This window comes from Ciconia boyciana, chromosome 6 (genome assembly GCF_034638445.1).
Source record: "Ciconia boyciana chromosome 6, ASM3463844v1, whole genome shotgun sequence".
Classification (NCBI taxonomy): Eukaryota; Metazoa; Chordata; class Aves; order Ciconiiformes; family Ciconiidae; genus Ciconia; species Ciconia boyciana.
In genome coordinates, this window is record NC_132939.1 from 30,336,698 (window position 1) to 30,362,695 (window position 25,998).

The window sequence follows — 25,998 nt, forward strand, 5'->3', positions numbered from 1 at the left end:
TCACAGTGAGATGGTGGTAACAACATAGACTGCTATGTTTGATAATCACAACTCCTGATCAAAAAGCAACTACTGCTTAGTAAACTGAACCATGTGGCTCTGAAACAAATACTTCAAGTTTTCTTTTTTGAGAAGGCTACTTAGGCTACTTAGAAAGAGATGGCATCTGCCAAGAACAGTGAAGTAGCTGTTGCATTTGATATATAATTCTGTGCTGGCATGATAAATACTTAGTAAGAGAGAGAAAAATGCTGTTCAAGCAGAGGACTGTGCTTGTGATACTGGCTGGCTCAGAGCTTGTTTCTTCCGTGCCACAGCCATGCGCAAGGCCTGAAGAATCATGTTCTCGTTGTTCATGATGTTGTAACTAGTCAGCTTCAGGAGCTTGTTGAAATCTTCTGCTTTCAGCGAGACCTCCCTCGTTGAGTATGGAGAGCAGAAACTGGAGATATCAACCTTGCCTAATTCCATTTCAGCAGCACTACGTGATATGCCTGTCAAGGGAAAAGAAGAAGGTGTTCGTATAGTTCTAGGGAATTACAATACTCTGCTAGACTATGTCAAGAATAATTTCGAGAGGTCACAGATGCAATTGCTATGAAGACAAGTGTAGTGCTATGATCTCTGAAAAATCTACTTCTGAACAAAGCCTACTGGAATTAAAAAAAAAAAATAATAGTGTCACTAAACATCATTCCATCGCAACCAGCACCTTCTACTGGGCAGCTCATGGCATGTCATTTCATGTGGTCGCTGGTGCTTGTCTTACCCTGCAGATTCTTGAGTAGAATGTATACTAATGGTAAAAGGAATAAACAGATATATAGGACAGGAGGAAGTAGAACATTAATAGCCTTGGAAATCATCATAAAAACAAAGCCTGCATCTCAAATAGTGGTCCAAAAGGACGCTGTGACTGTATTAGTTTATGTATTATTGCTTTGATTTTCCAGCATATACAATCAACACATTAAAGAGCCCAAATAGAAAGCACAGAGGCCCTCCACAGAACCATTCTACACTGTACAGGTAATTCTTACCTAAATCTGACTGTCATAAAAATACATAATCTGAAAAATATGCTTTGTTCTATACCCTAAAGTAAACTTTTGGAGATCACAAGAAGAAATTAGTTCCCATTCCTCTCCTTCAGGAACATGTTTGCTCTTTCACTGAATTGCACCAAGACTCAAACTAAAATTATGCACAAGATTTCACCTGATTTTGCAAAAAGTTTACGTCATCCCATTTTGCAATGTATTTGCTAGTAGAAACAAGCAAACAAAGGATTTTTGTTTTGGAATGAGGAATAAACACCTAGGGAGTAAGAAAATTCATTGGTCAATAAAATTAGCTGGGTACTGTTGACTTACCAGGTGCTACATATCTTTGGAAGGTGTCATTCACTAGAGGAAAATAAAGCAGCAGAGGAGCTCCCGGGGTGTCTGCACCATCGAACATGTAGCACTCTTTCAGGTTCTTCTCGTCATCCTTCAGCCCGATGCTGGGAAACGGAATTCCCTGCTCTGAGAAGTATCTGCAAGCTTGCTCCAGGGGCTGGTCATGGCCCAACAGCAGCAGCATAAGGAATGGAAAAGATACCCAAGATCAGGCTGCTGCCAAAGCCCAGTACTTCATGCCAAGTTGCACAGAATAGACTGATAGCGCTGGACATCTGGCAATGTTGTGAGCACCTGCAGCCCCAGTGACTGTTCTTCTGTTGCCTGAGGAGCTATTTGAAAATGGTCTTACAGGAAAACACCCAATATCAAGATGGTAAAGAGGGTTTAAATATGTGCCAAGGCACATCTCTAAAATGGGAATATGATTTAGGAACAGAACAGAAGAATTCAAAGAGTGTTACAAAGTATCATTAATTAAAGGAGAAATAAATCAGAAAAATTTAGATCTAAACAAAACTAAATTTACAGCCCAAGACAGTAAGATTCACAATCAAGTTACAGCAGTTTATATAGCAGTATAACTGTATCAAGTTTATATAGCAGTCTAACTTGTGAGTTGACCTCAACAGACTAGCAGGGTTTTGAGACCAACTTACCCATTTCCATAACTTTGAATTTTAGAAAAAATATGAGATTTCAAGCTAACATATTTTAGGTCTCAAAATATAGCACTAAAAGCATTCATCAGAAAGTTCATTTGTGATGACCAACTTTGTTAAATTATCTAACAAAACACTGAAGTACCACCTGAGGCTGTTTGAATTAAATATTTCCAAAAGACTTCAGATTACAAGAAAGAAATGTAGTGCAAGTGCAACATATGCTCTTTTTCAGCTACAGAGACAATTTTTTTTTTCACATGGCATCACAGTGTAAGAACAGCATTAAGTATCTTCCACTTGAGAAAATGTCAGAACCTTAGCCAGTGAACTTTGTGTTTTCTGTGGTGCCCTTCAGGGACAGGATTACAATTACAAGTATGTATTTGTAAGCCTAAATCTGTCTTTTTCCATGGTGAATACCACTTTCAAAATGTGTATAATCATTTTAAACAAATGAGATTTCTGCAAACATAGTAAATGCATTTGATATCTTGCTTCAAGTCCACTAGATAAGGAGAAAAATTGTATTTATTAAAAGAGATAAAAATAAAGATGAAGAAATTCTTCATTCACTAGGTTGTTCTTGGACAGTTAGAAAATCACATATTAAAATCAAAAGACAAATAAAATTGTATATGTTTAAGGAAAATGCAGATTAAATTCAGCATCTGAGTCACAGACAAAGTTTTTCCAGCTATATTTGTGCTATAAAATCTTACATATAATTGTAATGGAAGTTGCAGCTCAACCATCATAACTTCACTGTGCCGCTCTGTATTTCACTGGTGAAGCACTTAGGTGAAGCACTTCTCTCAAAAGTGGTTTGAGAAAAATAGATATATTTTCCCCTCTGGGAATTTCTATTCTTCTTCTAAGGTTTGCAAACTCCATGTTGCTAAATTCCACTAAGTTTCACGTTTTACAGACACCTGTCTGAAAGTTGTGGAAAGCAAAGGAAAAGCCATTACTAAACAAAGACAGTTTTGTGACTTCTCACCAAGGTCTGTGATCCACCAGTGTAATTTAAGTGTATGATGATGTCCACTTTCCTCTCTGGTCTCATAAGTGGCGGGCAGCTGGTTTCAAAGAAGAAAGCTGCATCCACCAACTCCAGGTGCTCTGAGTTGCCTCTCAGGTCATTTGGAGAGGTGTCTAGCAAAGTGTCTAAAGAGAAAAAGATTCAGAGCTATTAGCAAACTGCAGAAAGACATCTGTCAAGTTAGAAAGCAAAAGGAAGGCGAGCTTCCCTCCCATCCAGGATTTTCCCTTTGCTTTAGGATAGCATGCAACAATCCCTTCAGCCTTTCCACTCACATCTTGTTGGTCTTTCCAAACCCATGAACTGCACCAAACCCATGGCAGGTTTTCTACTGGGCCCCACTCCAGTGATTTTCATCCCAGTGAGGACTTCCAGTACCAAACAACCCAAAAATTTAACAGTTGTGTTACTGGAAGTGAAAGAGATGAGGATTTCCTTCGTTATCCCTCCTCTTCTCTCAGCAAGCACTAACAACTAACGAAAAAACCCACTCAGTTCTCTTCAGTTCCCTTGTTATATCCCAGCCCCTGTGCCTGCCCCAATGACCGCTGAGGCACGTAGGCAGGAGTGCTGTCCACACCTTTCCATTTTGCAAAATGCTCCTGCTGGATGTACTCGTTGTGCATCTGGAAGCCCCTCAGGAAGTTGTGGTACTTGGAGACGGCAGGGCGGTCTGTCAGGATGTCCCGGAGAGCTGTGGAAAGGCCGCTCGTAGGAGTGAACATGCATGTAGCCATCTCGTATGGCTTCTCGGGCAAGTCCGGCTGTTCCTCTAGAGATACATGGCATAAATGACATGCAACTGAATTATAACCACAATTGAGAGGAGGTTAGGCACAAAGAGGAGAAAGGGTCAGCGACTCTTCTGTACCAACAGTAATCATGTGTTCACAGCTCTCACCATTGCATTATTTTTCCCTATGGTCTGCAGAGAGTTCTGGTCAATCTCTTGACAAAATATAAAATTACTTTTGTTTTCTAAACCCTGGTTGGCCATGTCTGACTAAAGGAACATTTTTCTCATAAAACAACATGATCTTGGTACACATTAAATTCACTTTTCCAAGCAAACAAGAACAGTGAAAACGATTTTTTTAATATATCTGAGAGGATTACTGCTTTTAGATTCCATGTAGGTTAAATCTGAAATTTAAAGCTTATTTATAAAATGAAAAGAAAAATTTGAATGTTTTATTTTTAAATTAATTGTTTTTACTTTTAAAAAACAATTTGTTCAATTCGGTTTGGGTTTGGCCAGCTGAATTCAACACAAACTTGCAAATTATTGATATAAACCCAAACATAAGGGTTTGGGGTTTTTTTCCAGAAACATAGTCTAGAGAATCCTGACCCAAGTCTGTTCACTATGAAATCACTGGCTTTGCTTGAATTTTAAGATGAAGATGCTCATGAGTATTTTCAAGGAATGGTCTTTCAGTACAGAGCTGCCTCTCAGATGGTATAACAGAGCTCCACTCCATTGACTTCCTTTGACCTCTACTAAATCTTTCAGTTCAGTCAGATTTTTAGGGAGGGATGCGTTATGCAGGACAAACAGATATTGGAAAAGGAAGTGCTCAAGCTTCTCTCTGGTTAACAAACAGTTGACATGAGGCTTTGACAGAAATTCTTCTTTCCAAGTGTTTTAACACAACACTTTAGACACCACCCTATGTATCCATGCCTATCTCCTTTCCATCAAGATCTGTCTGATGGTGTCTTTCCTTCTAGTAAAAATCTCACTATTTTACTGAATAGCCAGTGCTTTGCTTATATCAAATCACTTTATTTTCCCAGTGCCTCCCATACCCAGAGGCTGGGAGCACCAGGCTGAAAGAAAAACTCAAAACATGAGAAATGTTAGCACACTTACTATATCAGAGCGGCCTGGAGGAAGGAGGCCATAAATCAAAGGGTACTTGAGATTTACCTATTTCAGTCACTTTGCCTTGGGTCCACCTGTGCCAGAAGTCCTCTGAATTGTCAGCTGCATGCCAGGCATCCAAGAGGTTTTTGGAGAAGATACTACTCCACATTCCTAGGAAATGGGAAAGGTATAATATGTAGTACTGAGGTAAACACAAGGAAGTTCTTTAAAAAACTGCCTTCTCTTCCTTCCACAACTCTTCTTTAACTTTTTCACATTCTTATCCAATTTTTGCATAAGCCCAGACACCTATTTCAGTTGCAGAGTTGAGTTAGAAGGCAAACTTATTTCAGAAGAAATTTCAAATTATTTTTCCTTCCACCATGTTTTAACTGAACAATTTTTCTTTCTTTTTGAGAAATTTTTCATTGACATTTTCCTATTTTCATTTGCTTTTTCCTTTGATAGAGAAATATTTTCAGCCAGCTCCTTCCCTGATTCCCTTCTTTCTTGCCCTATTTATTTCTTCTCAACATTTCCTTCAGCTTCCACAAAGTCTCGTAGATTTCCAACTTTCAAAATGTTTTGCAAGCTATGGGAAATGGTGATGCTTCAAAAGCACTCGTGAAGGTACATAACAACTTATTTGTCATTTTAGTTTCATTTTATCTTAGTCCAAATGATAAAACCACCTCTGCTATCTGGGCAGCTGAGCAAGTCTCAGGAGACATGCTGAATTTCAGCTGGCTGAGGTACTGAACCATTTCTGACACGATGCAGAACCTCTGCCGCCACATGCAGAACAACAGGTTGCTGAGGACTACTTTCGAGACTCATTAGTGTTTGTATTAAATTCTTGTCACTCCCCCAGGCGGGCGAGTCACCTTGCATGAAGCAGACCCGGGACTCGGGAAGCTTCTTCATCAGGCGACCCATGAAGAACTCGCTGCCAAAATCCTCTGCGCGAATGAAGGCACCGTACTTCAGGAAGCCCACCTCGTATGGCGTGAACTCCACCCACTCTGCCAAAACACGCACCAACAATGTTAGCTCTGCTACTAAAAATGATCAAGTCGCCAGATATGGAATAAACCTTTCAGCCATCAGCCCTCACAGGCGAGCTGGCTTAGCACGTGCTCTGAGCAAACCCTGCTGACAGCCGCCTCTGAATCAGCTATTGCACTGTCTACAGGTTTGTGAAAGAACAATGGCAGGGCTAAGGGAAAATTTAAATTCCTCTTTCTTTTTATCTAGCAAGTGGGAAGTTTTCTTATGGAAGGTGGACTAGAACACGGATTGACTTCCATTGCTTTTATTGCCTTTAGCCAACTATGAAAAACATACATTAGGCGAACTTAAAGCTCCTGTGAATCACTTCCTTTAAGAATTCATAGTGTTTCTGAGACTTTGTCACAGATCTATGTAGTGTTATTAGTCCGAAGTTAATGTCTGAATATGCACACTTAAGTGCCAGGAGATCTTACAAAATACTAAACTGTTGCTGTTTATCCTGTGGCTGCCCAGTTACTCTTCTTCTCTCTGAACAGGACTTCTCCTGGCTTGGAGCGAGAATTTAAAACAATTTTCCATTATTTACAGTATCCCCACGGTGTATCTCCTGAGACAAAAACATAGCTCTTTTTCCAGAATTTAAACATTACCTCTAAAATCTTTGGTGGCTACTTTGTCCTTGACATTGAGGGCAAGGTAGATGGGCAGCGGGTTCTGACCCTGATTGACTGCCCGACGTTGATCAGAAAGTCTGTGGTAGCATTTCTGGATTTGGAAAAAAAAAACAGTTAGCTGATAATCAGTTCCTTAAAGACATCATCTTATAAAGTCTGAATATGGGATATCATTTTCCTGAATTTCTTCCTAAATTTACTTCCATGTGCTTGAATAACAGAGGGCAAGAAAATCGTGGGAACAAGAATAATTGTTGTTAAGATAACCAGCCATGTTCTACATTCAGTATACAATGACAGTAATGAGTTGCTTCACGTGCTATTCTAACTTTGCGTTGCTAAATGTAAGCGAAAAAATAGGGCAGATCTGGGTAATTCAGCTGTTATCACATACTTCATGTTAAACATATGAGTTCTTCAAGGAAGCATGTTAATGACCCTTCTAGTAAAGATTTTTTTTGAAAACCGTATTGGAAGTTAACATCCACAGAGGAAAAATCCTTGAGCTGTCCAATACTAACAACTTATCTTATACAGGAAATGGAGATTTTGAGTGTACTTCAACCAAATTAAATTCTAGCAAATTTTGCTATGTAACACTGAGGCCAGAAATACAATGTGAAATATGATATGAAATGAGAGTAGTTCATTTTATCTTTTCACCTAGACAAAATATAAACCATGGTTACAGGATTTTAAAATAAAATAGCTTTTTCTCCAGCTATCATCAGTCTTCTAGTTTACATGGAAAGTTTTGCTTGTGTCATTACAATAAAATTAGGAACAGGAGGTCCTGAGAGATCAAATCCAAAGTAGCTGAATGGCAACTGCAAAATCACAGTTTCTGTAGCTAAGATGTCTCAGGAGCTCTGGATCTGTGTACTTTCTCATCAGTAAATCACAAAGTGCAGTAACTACGTATGGGGTACATCAGCAGTACATTCAAAATATGACTGCAGCTTGTGTAAATATTGTGGCAGTGGAGACATAAAAGCATGGGGCCATAAAAAACACCTAAGAATCTCGAAAATTTCTTGGACAGCTACAAGGTTAATTAGCATGGTGGTTACTTTAGAGCTAGTCCGAGCATTTCTATGTTACATTCAATCATACTTTAGGCTCCAGTGTAGATATACACTATGTCTCCAAGTTATTAATGTAAATAAGTGGTGTTCTGTCTACATACCAAGTATGTTGTTAGTGGCCAGGTGTCTCTTCCTAGTTTTAATTTCTCGTAATGGTCATAAAGATCAAGTCACCAACTTTATGAGAAGAAAGATGTATAGACATTACCCCATCATTTAACATGGATTCAATCATGAGTCCCCACAGATCAATAAAAGATGTCTTATGTCCTGCTTGGGTCCTTTGGCTCAGCTCTCTGTAATAATTCCTCAGACTTCTCAAGCAAAAAGCCCCCATCTTGCACTTGGCTGCTTGCTTCCGAGCTTCGATAATTATTTCTCCAAGATCCTTACGTGACCAATCAGCATCTTCATATAGTTTTGTCATGGTCCTGCAGGCAGGGAACATGATGGAAAGCAGAAAGAAATGAAGAAGATGCTTTTGAAACTCAGAGGATATACTTTGCAGAGCTTTGGGCACTTATTGTTTTATCTTTAGGTTACTGTCCTCTTTGAGCTTACTTTGAGCGTAAATGCAAGTCTAAAGGCAATCAGTCAAAAATCACTTGATCTGGATCCAACACAAGCAGCTACACCAGCTGTCAATGCTGTTTCTGTCCAACAGTAAGTAACTATAAAGGATCATTTTGCATAGGATTAAGGATATTTGTGTTTCAAATAAAGTCTCCTCTTTTGGTTAGGGATAAGTGACTTCAATTACACCAAATGTATGATGCACAATAGGTCTTTCATGGGTGACCCTGGCATTCATAGACCAAAGATGGAAACAGTACCTCAATAGACCCCTTTTACTCTCGCTGAGATCTAAAACCCTAGATAAAGCATGTGTTTTGCTTAACACAACAAGATCCAAACAACAGTATCAAAATGACTCCTCACCAAGTTGTGCCAGACGAGCCACTGATGTATGAAATGCAATCCAGAACACGCAACTTTTGAAGACCCAAAATGCTGCCATACATGGCAGTGAGTGCTCTTATCCCACATCCTGCTGTGGTCACAGCCACTATAGGCACCTGTTCAACACAAAAAAGGGCAGAAAGCATAGGTGGAAAAGTGGCATTAAGGCATATCGTGTCAAAAGAAGGCAGACATGCAAAAGCAACATGGTAAAATAAACACGTAGATTAGAGACAAAACAACATTGCTTTATGAGTTATAAGCAATACAAGTTGCTGGACATCCCTGTGAGGTATACTAAAAGATTTTGCACTTCAAGAAGGATTTTTAAGAAAGATGGACCAAACTCCTTGGTTTAAAGTTCCTCCAAATGATTCACTAGAAAGCCAAGTGGAAGTAGAGACTTGCTCATCCAGACAGACTGTTGAGCTCTCCAGCTCAGATCTCCCTGGCTGCAAAGAGCGCCCTGGAGGAGCAGCTGCTGACAGAGGTCCTTGCTCCTTATCTGGATGGAAGCGAGAAATCACTCCTTATCTCCAGGCCTGAGGGAAAGGAGAGAGAAAAATCACCCAGCAGTGCCTTTCCCAGTTACCTCATGCTCTTGCAGATCTTCCTCCAGATGAAGAACATCCTTCAGTGCAGCAGCAACCACCTTCCTCCGGTTTTGCAGGAAATCCTGTTCGTCGGTGCACAGGTCGAACCCCAGGCGGGCATCTAGGTTTCTTGGCCTGAAACACAGACCCTGAGTCCTGAGACCAGGGCACAAATATTATTATATTATTATTCGCTGTGGTCAACTCCAGCTATGCTTGTGTGTGTTTACAGACCAGTTTGTGGACAGTATAATGTAATAAATGAGAAGGAGCAACACCACAGACAGGCCTCTGCTAATTGCCATAACTGCTAACAAGAATGCAAATGGGAAGGCAGAGCAGAACATGACATACTGTCCTGGTATGGTAACAAGGTTCCTACAACACACTTCTGGTTTTATTTGCTCATATAATTAATTTTTCAAATTTCAGTAGTACCTGCCATATGTGCCTGTGACTAACTAGATAACTGCTGTCAACAGGCACTGCAGTTGATTAGGGAAACAGCTACCATGCCTTGGTGTTATTTTGCTTGTATAATACAGAAATATTTCTTTGTGGAGCTGCTCTCTCCATCTGTGGTCATAATAGTGCACACAAATCAAGATCTACTTACTGAGCTACACTAACAGCTTGGAAACTTGGAGGAAAGGGGACCCATGATTTAATTCTCCATCAAGGAGAACCTGGCAAACAAAAGCCTGCACCCCAAAGAGGAACACACCTCTGCTTACAACTGAGCCTGCATGGACCCCTGCTGATTTCAAATGAGCTTTGTGTAGGTGCAAATGTCTCCCAGTTACAGGATCAGGTCTTGCTGGAGACTCACTTACCATTCACTTGCCTTTGTGTACAAGTCAATTGTCCTGTCCTGAAAATCGCAATACAAACAGTGTAAGCATGCTCAGGTCATTAATCCTGCGCCTTCCTCCCCCACTCCGTCTACAGGCTGAGTTTCACTATCTTTGCAGTCAGTAATGCAGCTGCAGAATCTGGCCAGCAATGGTCTGGGTTGTGAGAGATATAACAAGCTCCAGTACAGTCTGGGTTGAATAGAAGTGGGCCATTCACCCAAGCCAGGTGGGCTTAGGGTCCATCAGGTTTCCATAGCTGAATGCCTAGTTTAACCTTCATTTTCTGCGAAGGTCATTGAAAGCTGGGCATCTGAACCACAGGCATATGGATATTCTCTGTTTTATCTTCTGCTTCAGACTTTTCCTTTGCAAATATGTGTCTTAATTGTCATATCCATTACTGTTAGCTCACATACTATGTTGATGAACATATTAGATATGTCCTGAGGAAATTAGTTTAAACTCAGAACAGGGTTGAATGGCATGCTTGGAACCACATGCAGAACAAAAGAAAAAAAAATAAATATTGCATAGTTGCAGAGTGACTGTAATTCACACCTTACACTGTAGCATGCGTCATGTCTGACAGGAACTGAATCACTGAACTGTAAGACTCTCATGACCCACCAAACTGAATGTGTATTGGGTTGTTTTTTATTAAGAAAGACTTGTTCTCACCTCTGCTATTGTTATTTTCTCTTGTATAGGAAGCGAGTTCAGAGCTAGAGTCACAGACTCATTCATATCCCTTTCATTTTGACTTGATATAGACTGGAAAAAAAGGTAGAAAAAAATAACAGTTAACTATTATACGTAAAGGGGGAAACAAGGTAAAAGCAATCTCCCCTGCCTCGCTTACATACATGCACTTACCAATTCCCTGCATACACAAACCTGCACACTCACTCAGATCTTAGAGGTCCCCCAAAAAATACACAGCAAATAGCCAGCCACACATTAGTGGCAATCACGTACCCTGCTGAGCCGCCTCCGCCGCGGCAGAGCCACGTTGAGCACCGACTGATTATACTTGATGTAGTGGAACCTGGCTGGGGAGGTCGGGCAGAGGCAGGAGCTCAGCGTGTGGGTCTGGGTTCCTTCGTATGACCCGTCCACAGTTAATGCAAACTTTCTTTCTGAAGCAAAGGATTTTCAAATTTAAGTTCTTAAAAAAAAGTGGTTTGTTTCTTTGCACAGTAATGTAATATATGTTTTTCTTAAGTAACCACTTCATTTTGATACCCAAATTGTAGGATAAATAAATAGACTCACTTATCTGAGCCTTTGGGTTTCAAATTTAGAGCTCATGTACAGAACATGCCATATAGTAACTTTTGCTATATGACCACTGCACTTCCATATATACTGTGATTGCTGAGACCACTGCTCTATTTCACAGCTGGTAACAGTTTTGGGGCAAAAAAGCGCGCTCTCCCCTCAAAGTCTGAAATTTTCCAAGTACCTCAGCAATAAGACAGTATGTGGTACTAAAATATTATTCTGGTATAATAATAAGGTGTTTTGAAAATTTCAGACTTTTAGGAGAAAGAATTTTTTTTTTTTTTTGGTAGCAGAGCACAGTTCTCTTTGGAACCAGTAAAATCTCAGTCCCTCTATCATATTTCCTTTTACTTCAACCTGTAATATTTCTTTTGAAATAATTTCTAACACTTACAAAAATAATGCCTGGTGTTTTCTGGCCTTCATGTAGTAAGCCCCAGGTATGTCTCTTCAAGTAATTTAAAAGTGGTCTTTATATAGAATGGTATCAACCCAGGTTCAAGGTGAAATACACTGGTAAATCCAAACACTCAAAGGTGTATATAGTCAGCCTTCAAAAGAATTATCCCACTCAAGCATTTTCAGCGCCATCTGGTAAACTTCTTCACTGTGACAGTTGAGTTCAACTGGATCATCCACATGCTAAAGCAGTTTGCTGGATTGGGGCCATCAGGAGATGTCACAGTGTGATATTTTAAAAATTGCGTAGGAGATACACAGGTCCACAGGCATGGACTCGAGACGGTAGTGTGTGTCTCGTGTTTCACCTAGTGGCATGTTTTATATTGTTACTCCTAAAGAAATTTTAAGAAGTTAAATTGATAAAAGAGGCCCAGTCCTCTTCCTGTCCATTTTCTTTATCTCTGAATCCAGAAACAACAGGAATTTGCTCCAGTTTAAGACTCAGAAAATTTCAATTCCCTGTGCAAATATTTTGGAAAGTTATAAGCATATGAGAAGTTGTTATTAGAGAGGAAAGTATTTTGTGGGGAAACCAGACCACATGCTCATCACGCCACGTTCTGTAATAATTGGTATATTTTTGACCAACTACAGCCCCCTCCAGAGGCCACTGACATCTCTGGGATTTTGTCACGCATCTTAAATAATTTTAAACCAGAGCGTTCAAGTGTAAAACACTGAGCGCTTTTGCCATAAGGTGGCATCCAGATTTGCTCCATAAGTCAGCGAAAGGCTCACCCGTACTGTCCTTCCTCAGCCTCCCGCCATTCACCTGCACCTCCAAACACGAAACCTCGCGGGACTGTAAGAGACAACCGGGGAAAGAGAAAAAGGCATTCTCTGTCAGCAGAGCTCTGCCTCGGCCAGTCCCTCAGACACGTGTGGGGCGCAGGGGCTCGGGGCACGCACCTCAGCAGAGAGATGGTGCCAGCCTATAACCCCTCTACCAGGTCTAGGGAGGTGGCATTGGGTTTCCACATGGGAAATAACAGATCATGTAGAGATGAGGAATGAGAAGGGATCTGCTCTCTCCTGCCTGGAGAAGCAGTCCCACAAGGGCATGGGGGAGGACCGGCCACAGGGGAAGGGGTGCAGCGCAGGATGCTTAGCCCAGCTCTTCCCGGGCAGATGGAGGGATGTCATCCGATGGAGACAGCTCAGTTTGGGCAGAGGCGAGCGCTGGCGGCAGGTCACAGCTTTCACAGCTGCAGCCTCTCCCAGCATGAGTCACTAGCGGGGACCGCGTGGGAAAGCCAACACTGACACCAGCCTTAGCCTGCCTCTCGGCCGATGCCTTCATGCCATCGTATGGAGCAACTGCCCAGTACCTTTAATACTAGCTTTGCAATAAGCATTGCTACATGGCAGGGAAAGGATTATGAAATAAAAATTACCACTAAAACTCCATTAGTAACAATGTTTTCAGGAGGATCCGGACTAAAAGACAAAATGGAAAACAATCAATTCAAAACCAGCACTCTCCTTTTTCTGTTTGTTTTGGGTTTTTTTTTACTCTTCTTTAATAATTACTTAATTATCTTTATCTTTAAAAGTCTGTCTTTGGACAGGCAGCATGGGCAAACATGTCTAGCTGGACATTCAATACAATTTGCCTCTCACAGGCTTGAGTCTGAACTTTAAACTATTTATGGAGATCTGCTGAACAGGGGAGCTCCTCACTGTATCAGACAGGATCGTTTTCTGACACACTGAAGAAAATTTACACAGGGATGGCATAATTACACTATTGCCCCATATTGCTCAGTTCAAACCTGGGGGATCAGAGCTGAAAAGCTGGTGAATTCATCCAACATACCATAACAAAAAAGGAAAAAATATTACCATTTACCTTAAAAATCAATTAGAAGCACTCGGACTGATTTACATGCCCATTCTCTCCATTAACTGTACAGTCAGCATAGAAATACAGTAAAAAAAATTTTTTAATCTATTCCCACAACTAAAATAAATTCCAAGTATCATTTTCCCACATTCTTATGACAAAGCAAACATCTGGGATCCCACAGTAAGGAGCAAGAGGGCTTTGAAACTTAAAACTTCCTCCTGTGCAGAATGCCCCTTGCAGCCTGGTGAGCAGCAGCTTTCCAGGACATCTCTATGCTCCCATCAGCATCTGTGCTAGCTCCTCCGTGTGTCTGGATGCCCGGCGTAGATATATGCACATCATGCACTGTCATGCACTCCTTCTCCGTTAAATGCCATACTCAGGCATTTCCTGAACACCTAAAGTTCCCTTCTGCTTTATTCAGAAAGTGACAGTGTTAGGGGGCTGCAAGTGTAAACTGATGTTTTTGTGTCAGTAACATTTTGTCTCTGGCTTACATTTCTATTGATCAACTATTTGACCTTACGCACCTGCTCTCCATTGTGAATTCAACCTCCAGCTCCTCTTTCCCCTGCAAAAGAAAATGAATGCAGTCACTGCAGGTTGGTTCTCCTGTGAAGAGAGATACCTTACAGGAATCTGTACTCTTCAGGGGACTCTATAAGCCAGTGTCCACTTTTTGTTACTGCACATGCAACAGATTTGATTTTCTTTATGTACTATCTGCTATACTTCTAGTGTTACCTACTTCTAATTTCATATCCATTATTTTAGCAGACTCCTACTTTAGACCTTGCAGGCCAAATGTAATTATTACATACCACAGGGCCTCTTGGTGGTTGTTCCCCCTCTCTGCAGCCATAGGTTCACCCCTCACTGTTTCACATACCTGCAATTCTCCTTTCCCTTCCTCTCCCACAAGCTCTCAGCGCTCCCCACTGATCCTCAGCATGAGCAAGGATGGATTTCTCTGGTGCACCCAAATCACCCTGCCCCTCTCTGAGCCCTCACCTACAGCCTGTGCAGATGAGCCTCATGGCACATCAATATGGTGGCACACTTGGGCACTTCATAGAAGTCTAGGGTGTTCTGGAGGGTGTACTTTGGTTTGGTGGAGTCTGCACACATAGACTCATTGCATGCTCAGTCTTCATCTTTGTCTTTTATAATTCCCTCTCCCTGAGATTTCCTTCCTCCTTTGCAGGTTTTGGTGCAACTCCCGTTATCTTGTTAGCCCCTAGTGTGAGCACTAAAGAAAATACAGCATGAGGAGCCAGCCTTTCCAAAACAAGTATCAAATCAAATTAGCACTCACTGAAGTAAAGTATTTCTAGCTTAAACACTGTCCTTAAAACTTCAGTATAAAGTTGTCTCAACCTTATGAAACTCCAGCACCTGCTGAAAAACTCACTTCTGAAAATCGGGTTTGCAGCTTATGACTGCAGGTCGCTACTTTTACATTAGCAGAACATAATGCACAGCTCAGAACCACCAGGCCCAACTGCAAATGGACGCCTAAAACTGTTGAGGTAAACTCTTGATATTTTGACATCAAGGACAGCAAACAGACAATCAAGTCCAGTAATGTTGGCCAACTCCGTAGAAGCAGCACCCTAAATTTGCAATAATTACAGAAGCAACACTATATATCAGCCCCTGAAACAGATGGACATACTCAAGTGGCTAAATGGGCAGTAAGAAAGACTTGTATATGGGGCATGCGAGAGGAAAGATGAGATAACCACATTCTCACCTGACCACATCCTTAGCTTTGTCCTTGAATTTTATCCATACCTGTGGATTCAGCTGGAAACACAGCTGAATGTTTTCTCCAAGCTGGATTTTGGAGACATCAAAGAATACAGTGAGGAGATGGTCATCTTGAGTTATGTTGTCCTCATCACAAACTTTCAGCTCCAGAATGTTCTGGAATCAAAAAAAATAGATTGTATAAGGTTTAACACACATAAGATGCCACAGATATTTCATTTTAGCTAAAGGAATTTGGGAAAGAAGTTCAAGAATGAAAGCAAAGGCAACAGTAAAATAGAAATTTTGCAGTTTCACTCTACAGACAATTGACTATTCAGGAAGATACAGTCTTTTCCAACCATTGAAAGCTGAATAACTACAGTAAGAGTGTGACTACTTCATAAGGGAACTCAGAGAGACCTGCAGTGTGGAAGGGCTATACAGTAGGTTTGATATCTGGTAAGAATACCTGTTGGGGATACCTCCCATTCCTACCTTAACCTGGCTCTGAATGGTGAAGTGGAAGGTTTCGTTCCATGTTGGGTTCTTGCTGTTCTGGACCGTTTTGGTGCGGAAATGCTGCACTGAAGCTGTTGGCAGGCTTAGGCTTACGTAGCAGTCTGACTGGGTTACTGTTGAAGAGAGAGAAAGCATGAAAGCAACGGACCAATGAAACACATCTAGTACCCCGTAAGATGTTGCACTGTACGAATTTTTAAGCTCTGTACACAGGACGATATGCAGAACACAGGCCAGGATGCCAGCTAAGGTGCCATCAAGCCAGTGCTAGACAACCAGCTTGCTTTACTCTTTGTGAAAGCCTGGCTGTTTGCTCTTCTTGGGAACTACTTCTTTTAATTACTCGGAAAACAATAAACATTCAAAATATGCAGTTACATTGCATTCCTTTTCAAAGAGACACATAGCCAGACTATCTCTATATATCAGACTTCAAAGGTTTTAACACCGACGAGCCATCCATATGCACAGGGGCACACACATACACAAGAGCCACCGGTGATGGTTCAGGTGCCTGTCAGGAACACGGAGCAGACAACATTCACAGCTGTGACAGGGGCTGCTGGACAGACAGAGCCCAGCTCACACATAGTGGGCTTCCACAGATAGACATGGACATGCCTGAATGTTTCTAGGGTAGCTCTGGCTGCAAGTTCTGTCTTGGCTACTTTTTGGAGCATCCTTTCTTTTCTCTAGCACATCTGGCTGCCAATGCAGTGGCGACAAGAGCTCATTTCACTGAAGATTCCCATGAAGTCCCATTGCTGTCACAGAAGGCAGGTCTTCCACCAAGGCACTTGATCTAGTTCTGCCTTCTTCCGTTTTGGAAAGTTAAAGAAAGGAACACACACACATACACCATAGAGCTAAACAACAAAGCTCTTTAAGAAAAAAATTTCAAGAAAAAAATTTTCAAGAAAAATAAATTAATCATCTGTGGAGAAGATGAATTGTACTTAATCCTCTGTGAAGTGGACTAAAATGAGCACATATAAGAAAAATGTTGAAATGTTGAACAGTCTGGTGGTGTAACATGTGGTTTGAGAAGCACCTGTCCTGAGGGAGAGTTTTTGCCAGTAAAGCTGTGTAAAAAATATTGCTTAATGCCACTATTTTCACCTGCATCTCTGTGCCTCAGCCAGAGAGGGATAAGGGTATTTGCAACACTTGATAGGCAGGTGAAAGCTTGTTTGTGCTTCCCAGCACAGAGCAAGGTGACATTGCTTCTTTGCACAAGATTGCTTTGGCTTTGCTGTTTCAATTAGAGGTGTGTTCAGGTCATGAAGTTCACTTATGAATTTTAATGTTTCCAGATGTAGGGAGGGCAGCTTTAGTATTTTCATTTTTCCTTTCCCAGATGAAGAGGCCAGTTGTAAAGTTGGCTTTCCACCTGAGCTCCATCATAGGTGAGCAATGTTCAGGACCAAAGCTTCAGTATGAAACAGTGGTTGGCAGCAGGCTGCAGTGCTTACATCATCAACAAGCACTTTCATTCTGAGGTCAGAATGATCTGCCTGCAAATATGTTTTGTCATAGTTGTTAAGAAATAAAAGGCAAACATGAATCATGAGATTAACAATCCTGTGGACCCACACTCAAAAGTCAGGGATGATCACCCCACAGAATATGATCTGTTAGTTATGGACAACAACCCACACAAGTGCCAAAGATAGCATGGGGGAGTATTCCCCTTAAATGCCAATCCCATCATTAGCGTTATGTTTCCTCTATTTGTAACGCCACCTACTCAAGCATTCCTGCCATTGCATAGCAGACACACCTTCATCTGACTACACGTAGTCTTGTCCCACTTAGTGTTACTGGTAGACCTGACTTTGGGAAGCACAGAGTAATTGGCTCGGCCCTTTATCGCACTCTATGTGTAACTGAAGAATTAGCAAAGCCAGCCTTTTTTTTTTTTTTCTGACTCCCATGAGACTTAAGTCATCTTTGTTTGAGTAACTCCGAACAAAAGAGAAAGTAACTTTGATCGATGAAGGTAGTTGTGGCATATACAAAGATATATACATTCTAAAAAAAAAAAAAAAAAAAACCAAAACACTCCCAGACTTTTGTGTGTATACAGGAAATGTCCATATGAAAATCCTTTTTGACTCTTGGGAAGTCCAGACTGATATTAGCACAGACTGCTGTCAGCTCTTGTCCCCACTAGGAGGATCAGAAGGACCCAAGTCCATAAATTTGTGAGCCATCCAAAGTTTATTTCATTGACATTTCCCAAATAGCAATACATGCTCTGACGAGGTCTGTTGCGAAGAACAAAGTATTACTTTGAAAGTCCACCAATTTTTTTATTTTCTGCAAGTGATCACTGTCTGCTACTGCACTGTATTGTACACCTTTAAGAAATAACTACTTGTCAGCAGAGCTCTGACTTCTCATTTCAGATCTCTGACTTTCTCTGGGGGCCTTCTGACACAGTCACTGAACAAGCATCTTCCCATCTGCAAAACGTGTTTGGTGATGCCTTTTGTACTTCAGAGGTGTCCTCTGAAACCTAATTGCCTCTTGTTCATGAAGTATTTTTCCAAGTGTTATAAGAGAGGTAATTAGAACACCCAGGAACCTTTTTACACACCTCAGATACCTCAGGCCCATATTCTGCCCCACCAGCTCCAGGTGCCAGCAGATGTGAGAACTGGAAACTCCACAGCATATCCTGCGCCCAAGCCAGTCGGTAACGCCACAATATCCCATTGCTTTGTATCAAGTGCCTCTTCACATATACGTACAAGGCTCCCATTGCCAGCCACATGCAAGCAAATGCATCATTACCCTGGTACGTAAGCCTAACCACCACCTAACTATGGCGATTACACTCACGTGGTACACACAGCAGAGCTTCACAGCAGCAACCTGTTGCGTCCCTCCCCTGGACCACGACACGTGAGCAGCCATCAAACATGCTTGGGGTGGCAGCCGTGGTATCACCGTGGGGCAATATCCTGCCAAAAGCAGGCGTAGCAGCAGGTGTTTATGACAGCATGGTCTCTTCGTCCAGTTATTACACTAAGTTTCTAATTATCTTCCAGGATAGCAGCAGGACTGGATCTTAATTGTGCTTTACCATTAGAAAGCATTACAGCGACACGACCCATGCTCAGAAACACCATAGCCCCAGCACCATGCTGCACCACAGACAAGAGCAGGGCACCAGCTGTTCTGGCTCGAGCTAAAATTTCACCTGTCTCATAGACAGCTCAAATTCAAACAGGGCTAAACCAAAAATTTTTAATTTTAATTCTGCCTCCTTTTTGCTGCTAACAGACGCAACCTCCAGCCCACATGTAACCTGGGCAGCAACCTGGACGTCTTCCTCCTCTTGGACTGCCTTTAAGTGCTCACACTGAGGCTCTTTCTAGGGGGTAGATTTTTCATGACTGTTAGGGTATCATTTTTCTTTTTGTGCTGAAGGGATTTGAACCAAGAATGTGGTCTCAAACACTGTTTGCCCAGACCATCTCCTTGATCATGTCTCCCCTCACTTGGACCCATCCATGTAACAAAATATAAACTATCACCACCAGCTAAGAAAAGCATTTTTCTTCTTCCTCCTACACTGTGGAGCTGACCAGAGATCTGGCTAAGGGTGGGTGGACAGGCAGGCATTGCTATTTTCTAGAGCGTAGAGTATTAGATAATTTAGATCACTGGAACGTTTAATATTTTCTTTTAGATAAGCATGTGGGTTATTTCTGTGAAAGTAAAAGTCTTCCTTCTCAAGGCCCTTCACAGTCAGACTATCAGAATTCACTCAGTCCTGGGAGATCAGTTCCTGCCTGCAGGGAGCTTTCAACATTAATCTCCTAATAGCTAAACTTCAATAAAAAGCTTTCACGTTTTCTCCCACCCTACCCTTCACATTGGGTGGAGCACCCTACAAGTATCCCTAAAACAGTATCACTAGTCTCATTTATATCCCTCCTTAAAACATCCCTTTGCTGAGACGTTGCTAAATAACCTTACTTTTTTCCCCCTGTTTTATTCCTTGTCAGGCTTTATCAGTCCACATCCTCTTATTTTATAATGAGATTTCAAGCAGCACCTAGAACAATAGGCTGTTGGTATGTAATTGCAACTGCTTAAATGGTGCAGTAAGTAATAAATAACAATGAAACAATAACAACAGTGCAAGAACAAAACACCAGAGGAAGTCTGCAGGTTCCTGCAATAAGTATCACGTTGGACCATAGTTCCTCAAACAATAATGTATTTCACTGGCTATATTTCTTTTCAGGATCTCAGGGGCCTTTCCATGAATTGATCTCATATATGGCAGAACTGCTACTGCAATGCCATAAAATAAGGTTTTTTATAGAAATGTAAAACATACTTAATAATTTTATAAAATATTGTACCCGAAATAATATAAGCCTTATCTAAAAAAGGTCCAAAACCTGGAAGTTTCCAAAATTAACAAGCCTAATTAAAAAAAAAAAAAAATCCATAAAAGCTTCAAAGATATAATTTTCTTACTAAGAAAATGCTGAAGAAGATTTTTAACTCTACATCAGTCAAGGTCCATTTATCCCAGGGTCCACAGGCAGTGTCCACTGAGGGCTCCTGGATGTTTTCAGGAAGCAGGGAATGATGGCTTAAAATTGCTCAGCCCAGTGTTCTCATCCAGTTGCCTATTTTTACCTTTTTGTTTAACCCTTAACACTCTGTTTTGTTTTCTTTTTCATTTGTTAATTCCACTTAATGATTTTGTTTCTCTCTAGTATCTTGTTCTTTAGCCCCTTTGTCTTTTTTTTAGGAAGGATCTTGGGTCTTGTTAGGGATGGACATCACTGTCAGAGAAGAACATGCCCCACATTCAGCGGTGGGTGTCTAAGGAAGAGTATAAGAGGGCAAGCATCATATAATGCGCTCTCAGCCCTCACAATTTAAAATTCAGAGACTTCCTAAGCCAACCTTCATTGGATTTTTCTTCTATGTTAACTTGCCCAGTCTCCACCTGGAACCCACATAAACTTTTGGCATCCATGATCTCCTGCCGTGGAGAGTTCCCCAGCTGAACCACATCCTGCAAAAAGACATGTCCTTCTGTTTGTTCTGGAGCTATGGTGGTTGCCCAAGGACTGTGAGAGTCTGAGCTTGAAATTTGAAATTCTCTGCAGAGAAAGCCCTGTTTTTAAGGGTGGGTTGGATTGGTGCATATCCAAGTCTCACCCCATTAGGGAGTCAGGATGCAGATGGGACACACACCCAAATCTGGGAACTGGCAAGTATTCGCAGGTCCAGGAATATCAAGAGTCCCAATGAACCTGATGGGGACGTGGGTGTGCTCAGTGGGAAGGGGGAACATGGAGAACACAAACAAGGCACTAAATTCACAGGAGGTATCAATGATATCAGCTATGCATCAATACACAAGTGGAAATTAGTGTTATAATTTACACACTGATGGATCAGTGGGAAGAAGAGACAGAATAGCGCAAGGGTGCATTAAAAAGTTTCAGGGTTTAAAAAGCAGAATGAAACAATTTAAATTGTCTTAGATAAAAATGCTATCTTATGCACTGAATTTCCATTAAAGGTCTTGTATTATCTATTCCGTGGGAGATGTTAGTGAGGTTTTGAGAGTCTATTTTTATGGATTAATTTTCCCATCTCTATTACCTGGAAAATGGAGCAGATAGGCCAATAATGAAGTTAACTTGCAGCACCAAGTTGGGAGACTTTCTAAACACTAGAAGAGTATTAAACAAAGTCATCCAAAAACTCTACAGAAACCTAGTGCAAGAAGGGATCTTGAGAGGAGAAAATAACAAAATGGGATTCACTTCAGAAACAAAAGGATGAGCACAATTGGCAAGAGATAGAAGGAGCTGATTTTAAATGTTAAAAATCTATAAGATGACTGAGAAATAGGTGACACTTGCCAACTTGCTCTATCTAGAAAAGCTTGCAGGAAAAGGAAAGTGATAAAAACAGAGCTGGGAAAAGGAAGAATGAGAAAAAAAAATCAGTGTTAGGAAAATGGTACTGTAAAGAAGTCTACATCGCTGGTGATGGAGTTCCACACGCTTCTGCGTTTCCTAAGGCTGTGTCAAGCTAATCTGTAGGGAACTGTAAAGATGACTGAAACAACTCAACAATATTCCCCCAGTTTTACACACAAACCAGCAAAATTTTGTACAAGTAGTACATTTTTTATCTTAAGCCTCCCATTTTGCTGCTTCTCAGGGAAAGTCACATACAGTTACCAACATGCAATTTGCACTAGCTTTTACATTGCCAGTGAGTTTAACCAGAGGTTAAATGAATTTATTAAAATTGAAATTTATTAAATAAAATTGAAATTTATTAAAATAAACCTATTTGAAATATAGGTTTATTTTATGTAATAAAGAGCATGTCACTGAAATATGTGACTTTTACAAGTCTGGCTGTATAGAAAACTACATCCTGAAATCATTTAAAGGCAGATCTTTCTGATAAACGCAACTGACAATTTTACGCTCAGCAAAATCAAATATTAATGGAATTAAGCAGCTGTCAATCAAAACCAGATTCAACGATTAAGCGTAAGCAAGGCAGTGCCATGACTGGTATGATTTTCTTTTCCTACGTGATGGAAGTACCCAACAAGCAAAGCATTCACCTTTTGCAAATATTGTTTTTGTTTAGTTTGTGCAAATTTTTTTTCCTCAATATTTTGACTGATACTACCATTTCAAACAGATGATAGCTTGGCAATGTTTGTGGTGAATGTCTGTCATTCTGTTTTGCAGGCAACATCCAGTATATGCTTCACAGTTTAAGGCAGAACAACCTCAGCCTGGAAAGCCCATGCTGTGGCTTTACTGCTGCTCCAGACCCTGTGCCACGCTCCGAAAGCACCTCTGTCATTCAAACTGCTCCTTTAAGCAGCTTTACGGGCTAGTGGGACATGTCTTGGACTGGGAAGCAGAAATGCCTGAGCATTTCCGTACTTGTCCCTTACCCTAGAAATTTTCTAGTATTGGGAAGGACAGCATCAAAACACAGGGAACTCCCTTCAGAATAAAAGTAGTTTCAGGACAAAAATAAAAAGCATTGGTCTAGATGAGAAAAAAGTGGAGAGGAAGTTTGGTAAGCTCATTATCATGCAGCTGGTTTAATAGAACATGATTATGTGGAGAGATATCTAAGGGCTGTAGTTTTCCACACCTCTTTCTTTCAGTTCTGAGTTCACATTTGTACCTTCAAATAGATTTTAGCTGTAGCAAGGGATTTCTCTCCAGCCTATAACTGAGCTTCAGATCTCCTTTCCGCACTTCAGAAGTAGTCCAGTGGGGAGGTTCATACAGATTCTTCTACTCCATACATTCAGCAACAAGAAAGTATCTTACTTCTCTTCAGTAAAAATTGGAATGAGAAACTCTTCTTCATATACCTTTGCTCTCTAGAGAAACTATAGCAGGACTCAAAGCAAATCACTTCGGAAAGGCCCAAACAAATGCCTTGTCTTGCATCATTTTAACTGAACAAATTTAGCTTGGTCTGGTTCCTGTAGAAACTTTCTGGATTCAGACCTTCTTATTTGTATACATTAATAAATGAAAGACAATCAGCCATCTCCTCAGATTGGAGGTGATTGTCATTCACATCTTTTTTTCTAGTGCCTTGCAGTTCAGATATTTATGGAGCATTAATAAACTTTTACGTAACTATCATTCCTGGGCTTTTTGTAAAAATAGTTAAGAATAGAAAAAGCTAACAGTGTGAGCCCTCAACTAATTTTGAAACATGGCTGTTCTTATGGCTGAATCGAATTTGGCAGTCCATGAGAGATGTCAAGTATCCGGTCCTGAGCTCACATAAAATATTCTGTGATAGGCCCAGGGATGCACAGGGTGGACATTACTGTAAGAAGGAACCATAGAAAGAAGTGCCCCATCTAAACTTCTTATTGCAGCCTTCCCTGTGAATAAAAAACCTTTCTTTGCAGTTTCAGACATGAAATATTTTATGCATTCTGTGCAAACATCTTCTGAACTACAACTAGTGGCTAGACTTCAGCATTACACTGGCAAAGATACAAGAATAAATAATATCTTCTAACTATGCTACCTCATCTTCAGCATGCTACAGTCACGCATCTTCTCTCTCTCTCCTTTGATAAATACTCTGTAGTGTTTGTGACTGTTATATTCCGAGCAGTTTTACAAGCGCATGGGTGCTCCAGGGGTATAGCAATGATACTCACGCAAGTCTGCTTTCCTGGCATTTTTCATCCGTATGATTTTTACGGTGAGCAAGTTGCAAGGAGAGGGTTCTGTCTGTTGAACAGCATACAAAATGCATGGGATGAGAATGCAGAGAGAAAGAACAGAAGCATAGTCAGATTTAGCACTGAATTAAGCTTTTCAATTCCAACTATCCAAAACATTTCTGAACTGAGGTTCTTCCTTGTGCATTGTCTTCTCCTTCTTCCCAGAAGGTTTGCAGCCAGGTGTGGCCAGAGACCCAAAATGTACATTCAATCACAGACCAAACCTCTGATGTCCTCCATTTTCCATTCTGAGGAAACTTGTGGTAACCCTCAACTTGAGGTGTCTGACTCTTACAACCCAATCAGAAAGAAATGTATGATAGTGAGCCTTGTGTTATTAATACAGCTGGCACGCATCTTGGCCTATGCAAATTCAAAGGATGTCATATATATCCACTATGTTTCACAACAAACAGCAGACAGTCTAGCAGGGCAGGAATTAGTAACAATATCATGGTGTAACGATGCTGCTCGTCAGCTGGTTTATAGCCATGTAATTCCATTGTTATGTTTGATGTAAAGCAGTGCTGGCTCTCAGACAATGAGGACCTGAAAACTGTCTTCCAGAGACCTATCCCAAACTTCTCAGAAGGGGGCAGTGAAAGCAACAACTCTGTAATTATTTCTCTCTGAATAATTCAGCTCATCCCATCTTCCTTTAAGCAAAGGTCACAGGAAAGTATCAATGGAAATCTTGGGAAACCACCTAAACCTAAGTGGTTATCAAAAGACATTTAACAAACCTGCCAGGAAACTGGTTTGATTTTGTCATCCTCTCTCATCCTAAGCAAGGATCAGACAAACACGGTACTTAATCAAAAGTATAGGGGCTGAAGGTGAGGTACTTTTTTCCCTAGATAATTTTTAAAGGAATTTTTTAAAGGAATATTTAAAGGAAAAATTTTAAGGTCTTTTTTAAAGGAATAAAAAGAGGAAAAACTGCACATTTAATGCTCTAAATGACAAAAAAAACCCACCAAAACCAACCAAAAAAACTCATAAAAATCTTAAAACTACAAAGAGTTCATGCACACTGCCTATAGAGGAGGCAATATCACTGCAAAGAATACACAGATCAATATATAACAATGTGTCACTATTCAATCCTTATGCCCAAAAACTCCCACAATTTTTAAGAGAGCTATATTTAACACCTCACATAATATTATTTTCCTGGCTTTCCTCATGCACTCACTGACATTAGTGATACCTCCTTATTTTTCCTCAGTCAGTTGTTTTGCCTAGGCCAATTGGATGGAAATGAAGGACAACAGCAATGTACAAGAAGATCTCTTTTTTTTTTTAATTGGGAATTTTCAAAATAGTTAAATTACTGCAGCGTTGAAGTCCTTGCCTTCCTGAAGGCTAAAACACAAAGTAGGCACAAAACCCAGGCAGAAGTCCCACTTTGCTCTCAGCCTTGGTGCTGAAGCAGGGATCTCGGAGCTGAAGATGCGGGAGGTGGAACACCACCTCCTACAGCAGCTCCCCTCTGCCGCCAAGGGGCTGCCTGCACAGCTCATCGCAGAGCCTCCTCTTTCCTTTTCTTACCTGGCTCTTACTGTAGAACAGGCCCATCGTGGTCTTTTTTTCGTGCCTGAGCCAGGTGCGAAATGCGGCAGCAGATGGGTACAGAGGAGTCTGGGCTGGGCAGCTTCTTGTGCTTTAAGCTGCCGGGAGCAAGCAGGCAGGTGTGTTAGTGCCTGACT

General features: G+C 40.9%; 1 protein-coding gene across 1 annotated transcript; it reads right to left on the reverse strand.

Annotated features, from left to right (window-relative positions):
• Positions 1-255: 255 nt before the first annotated feature.
• On the reverse strand, positions 256-25,867 carry LOC140652880 (cytosolic phospholipase A2 epsilon-like). Its single transcript, XM_072864247.1, has 20 exons — positions 25,841-25,867; positions 24,224-24,296; positions 15,985-16,121; positions 15,532-15,663; positions 14,268-14,308; positions 13,286-13,328; positions 12,630-12,693; positions 11,124-11,284; positions 10,827-10,919; positions 10,128-10,165; positions 9,294-9,450; positions 8,681-8,817; positions 7,950-8,172; positions 6,633-6,747; positions 5,856-5,993; positions 5,035-5,142; positions 3,685-3,876; positions 3,063-3,229; positions 1,374-1,557; positions 256-494 (listed from the first exon to the last, which is right to left on the reverse strand). The coding sequence occupies exons 1-20, from the start codon at positions 25,865-25,867 to the stop codon at positions 256-258; spliced, it is 2,469 nt and encodes an 822-aa protein (XP_072720348.1).
• Positions 25,868-25,998: the final 131 nt, after the last annotated feature.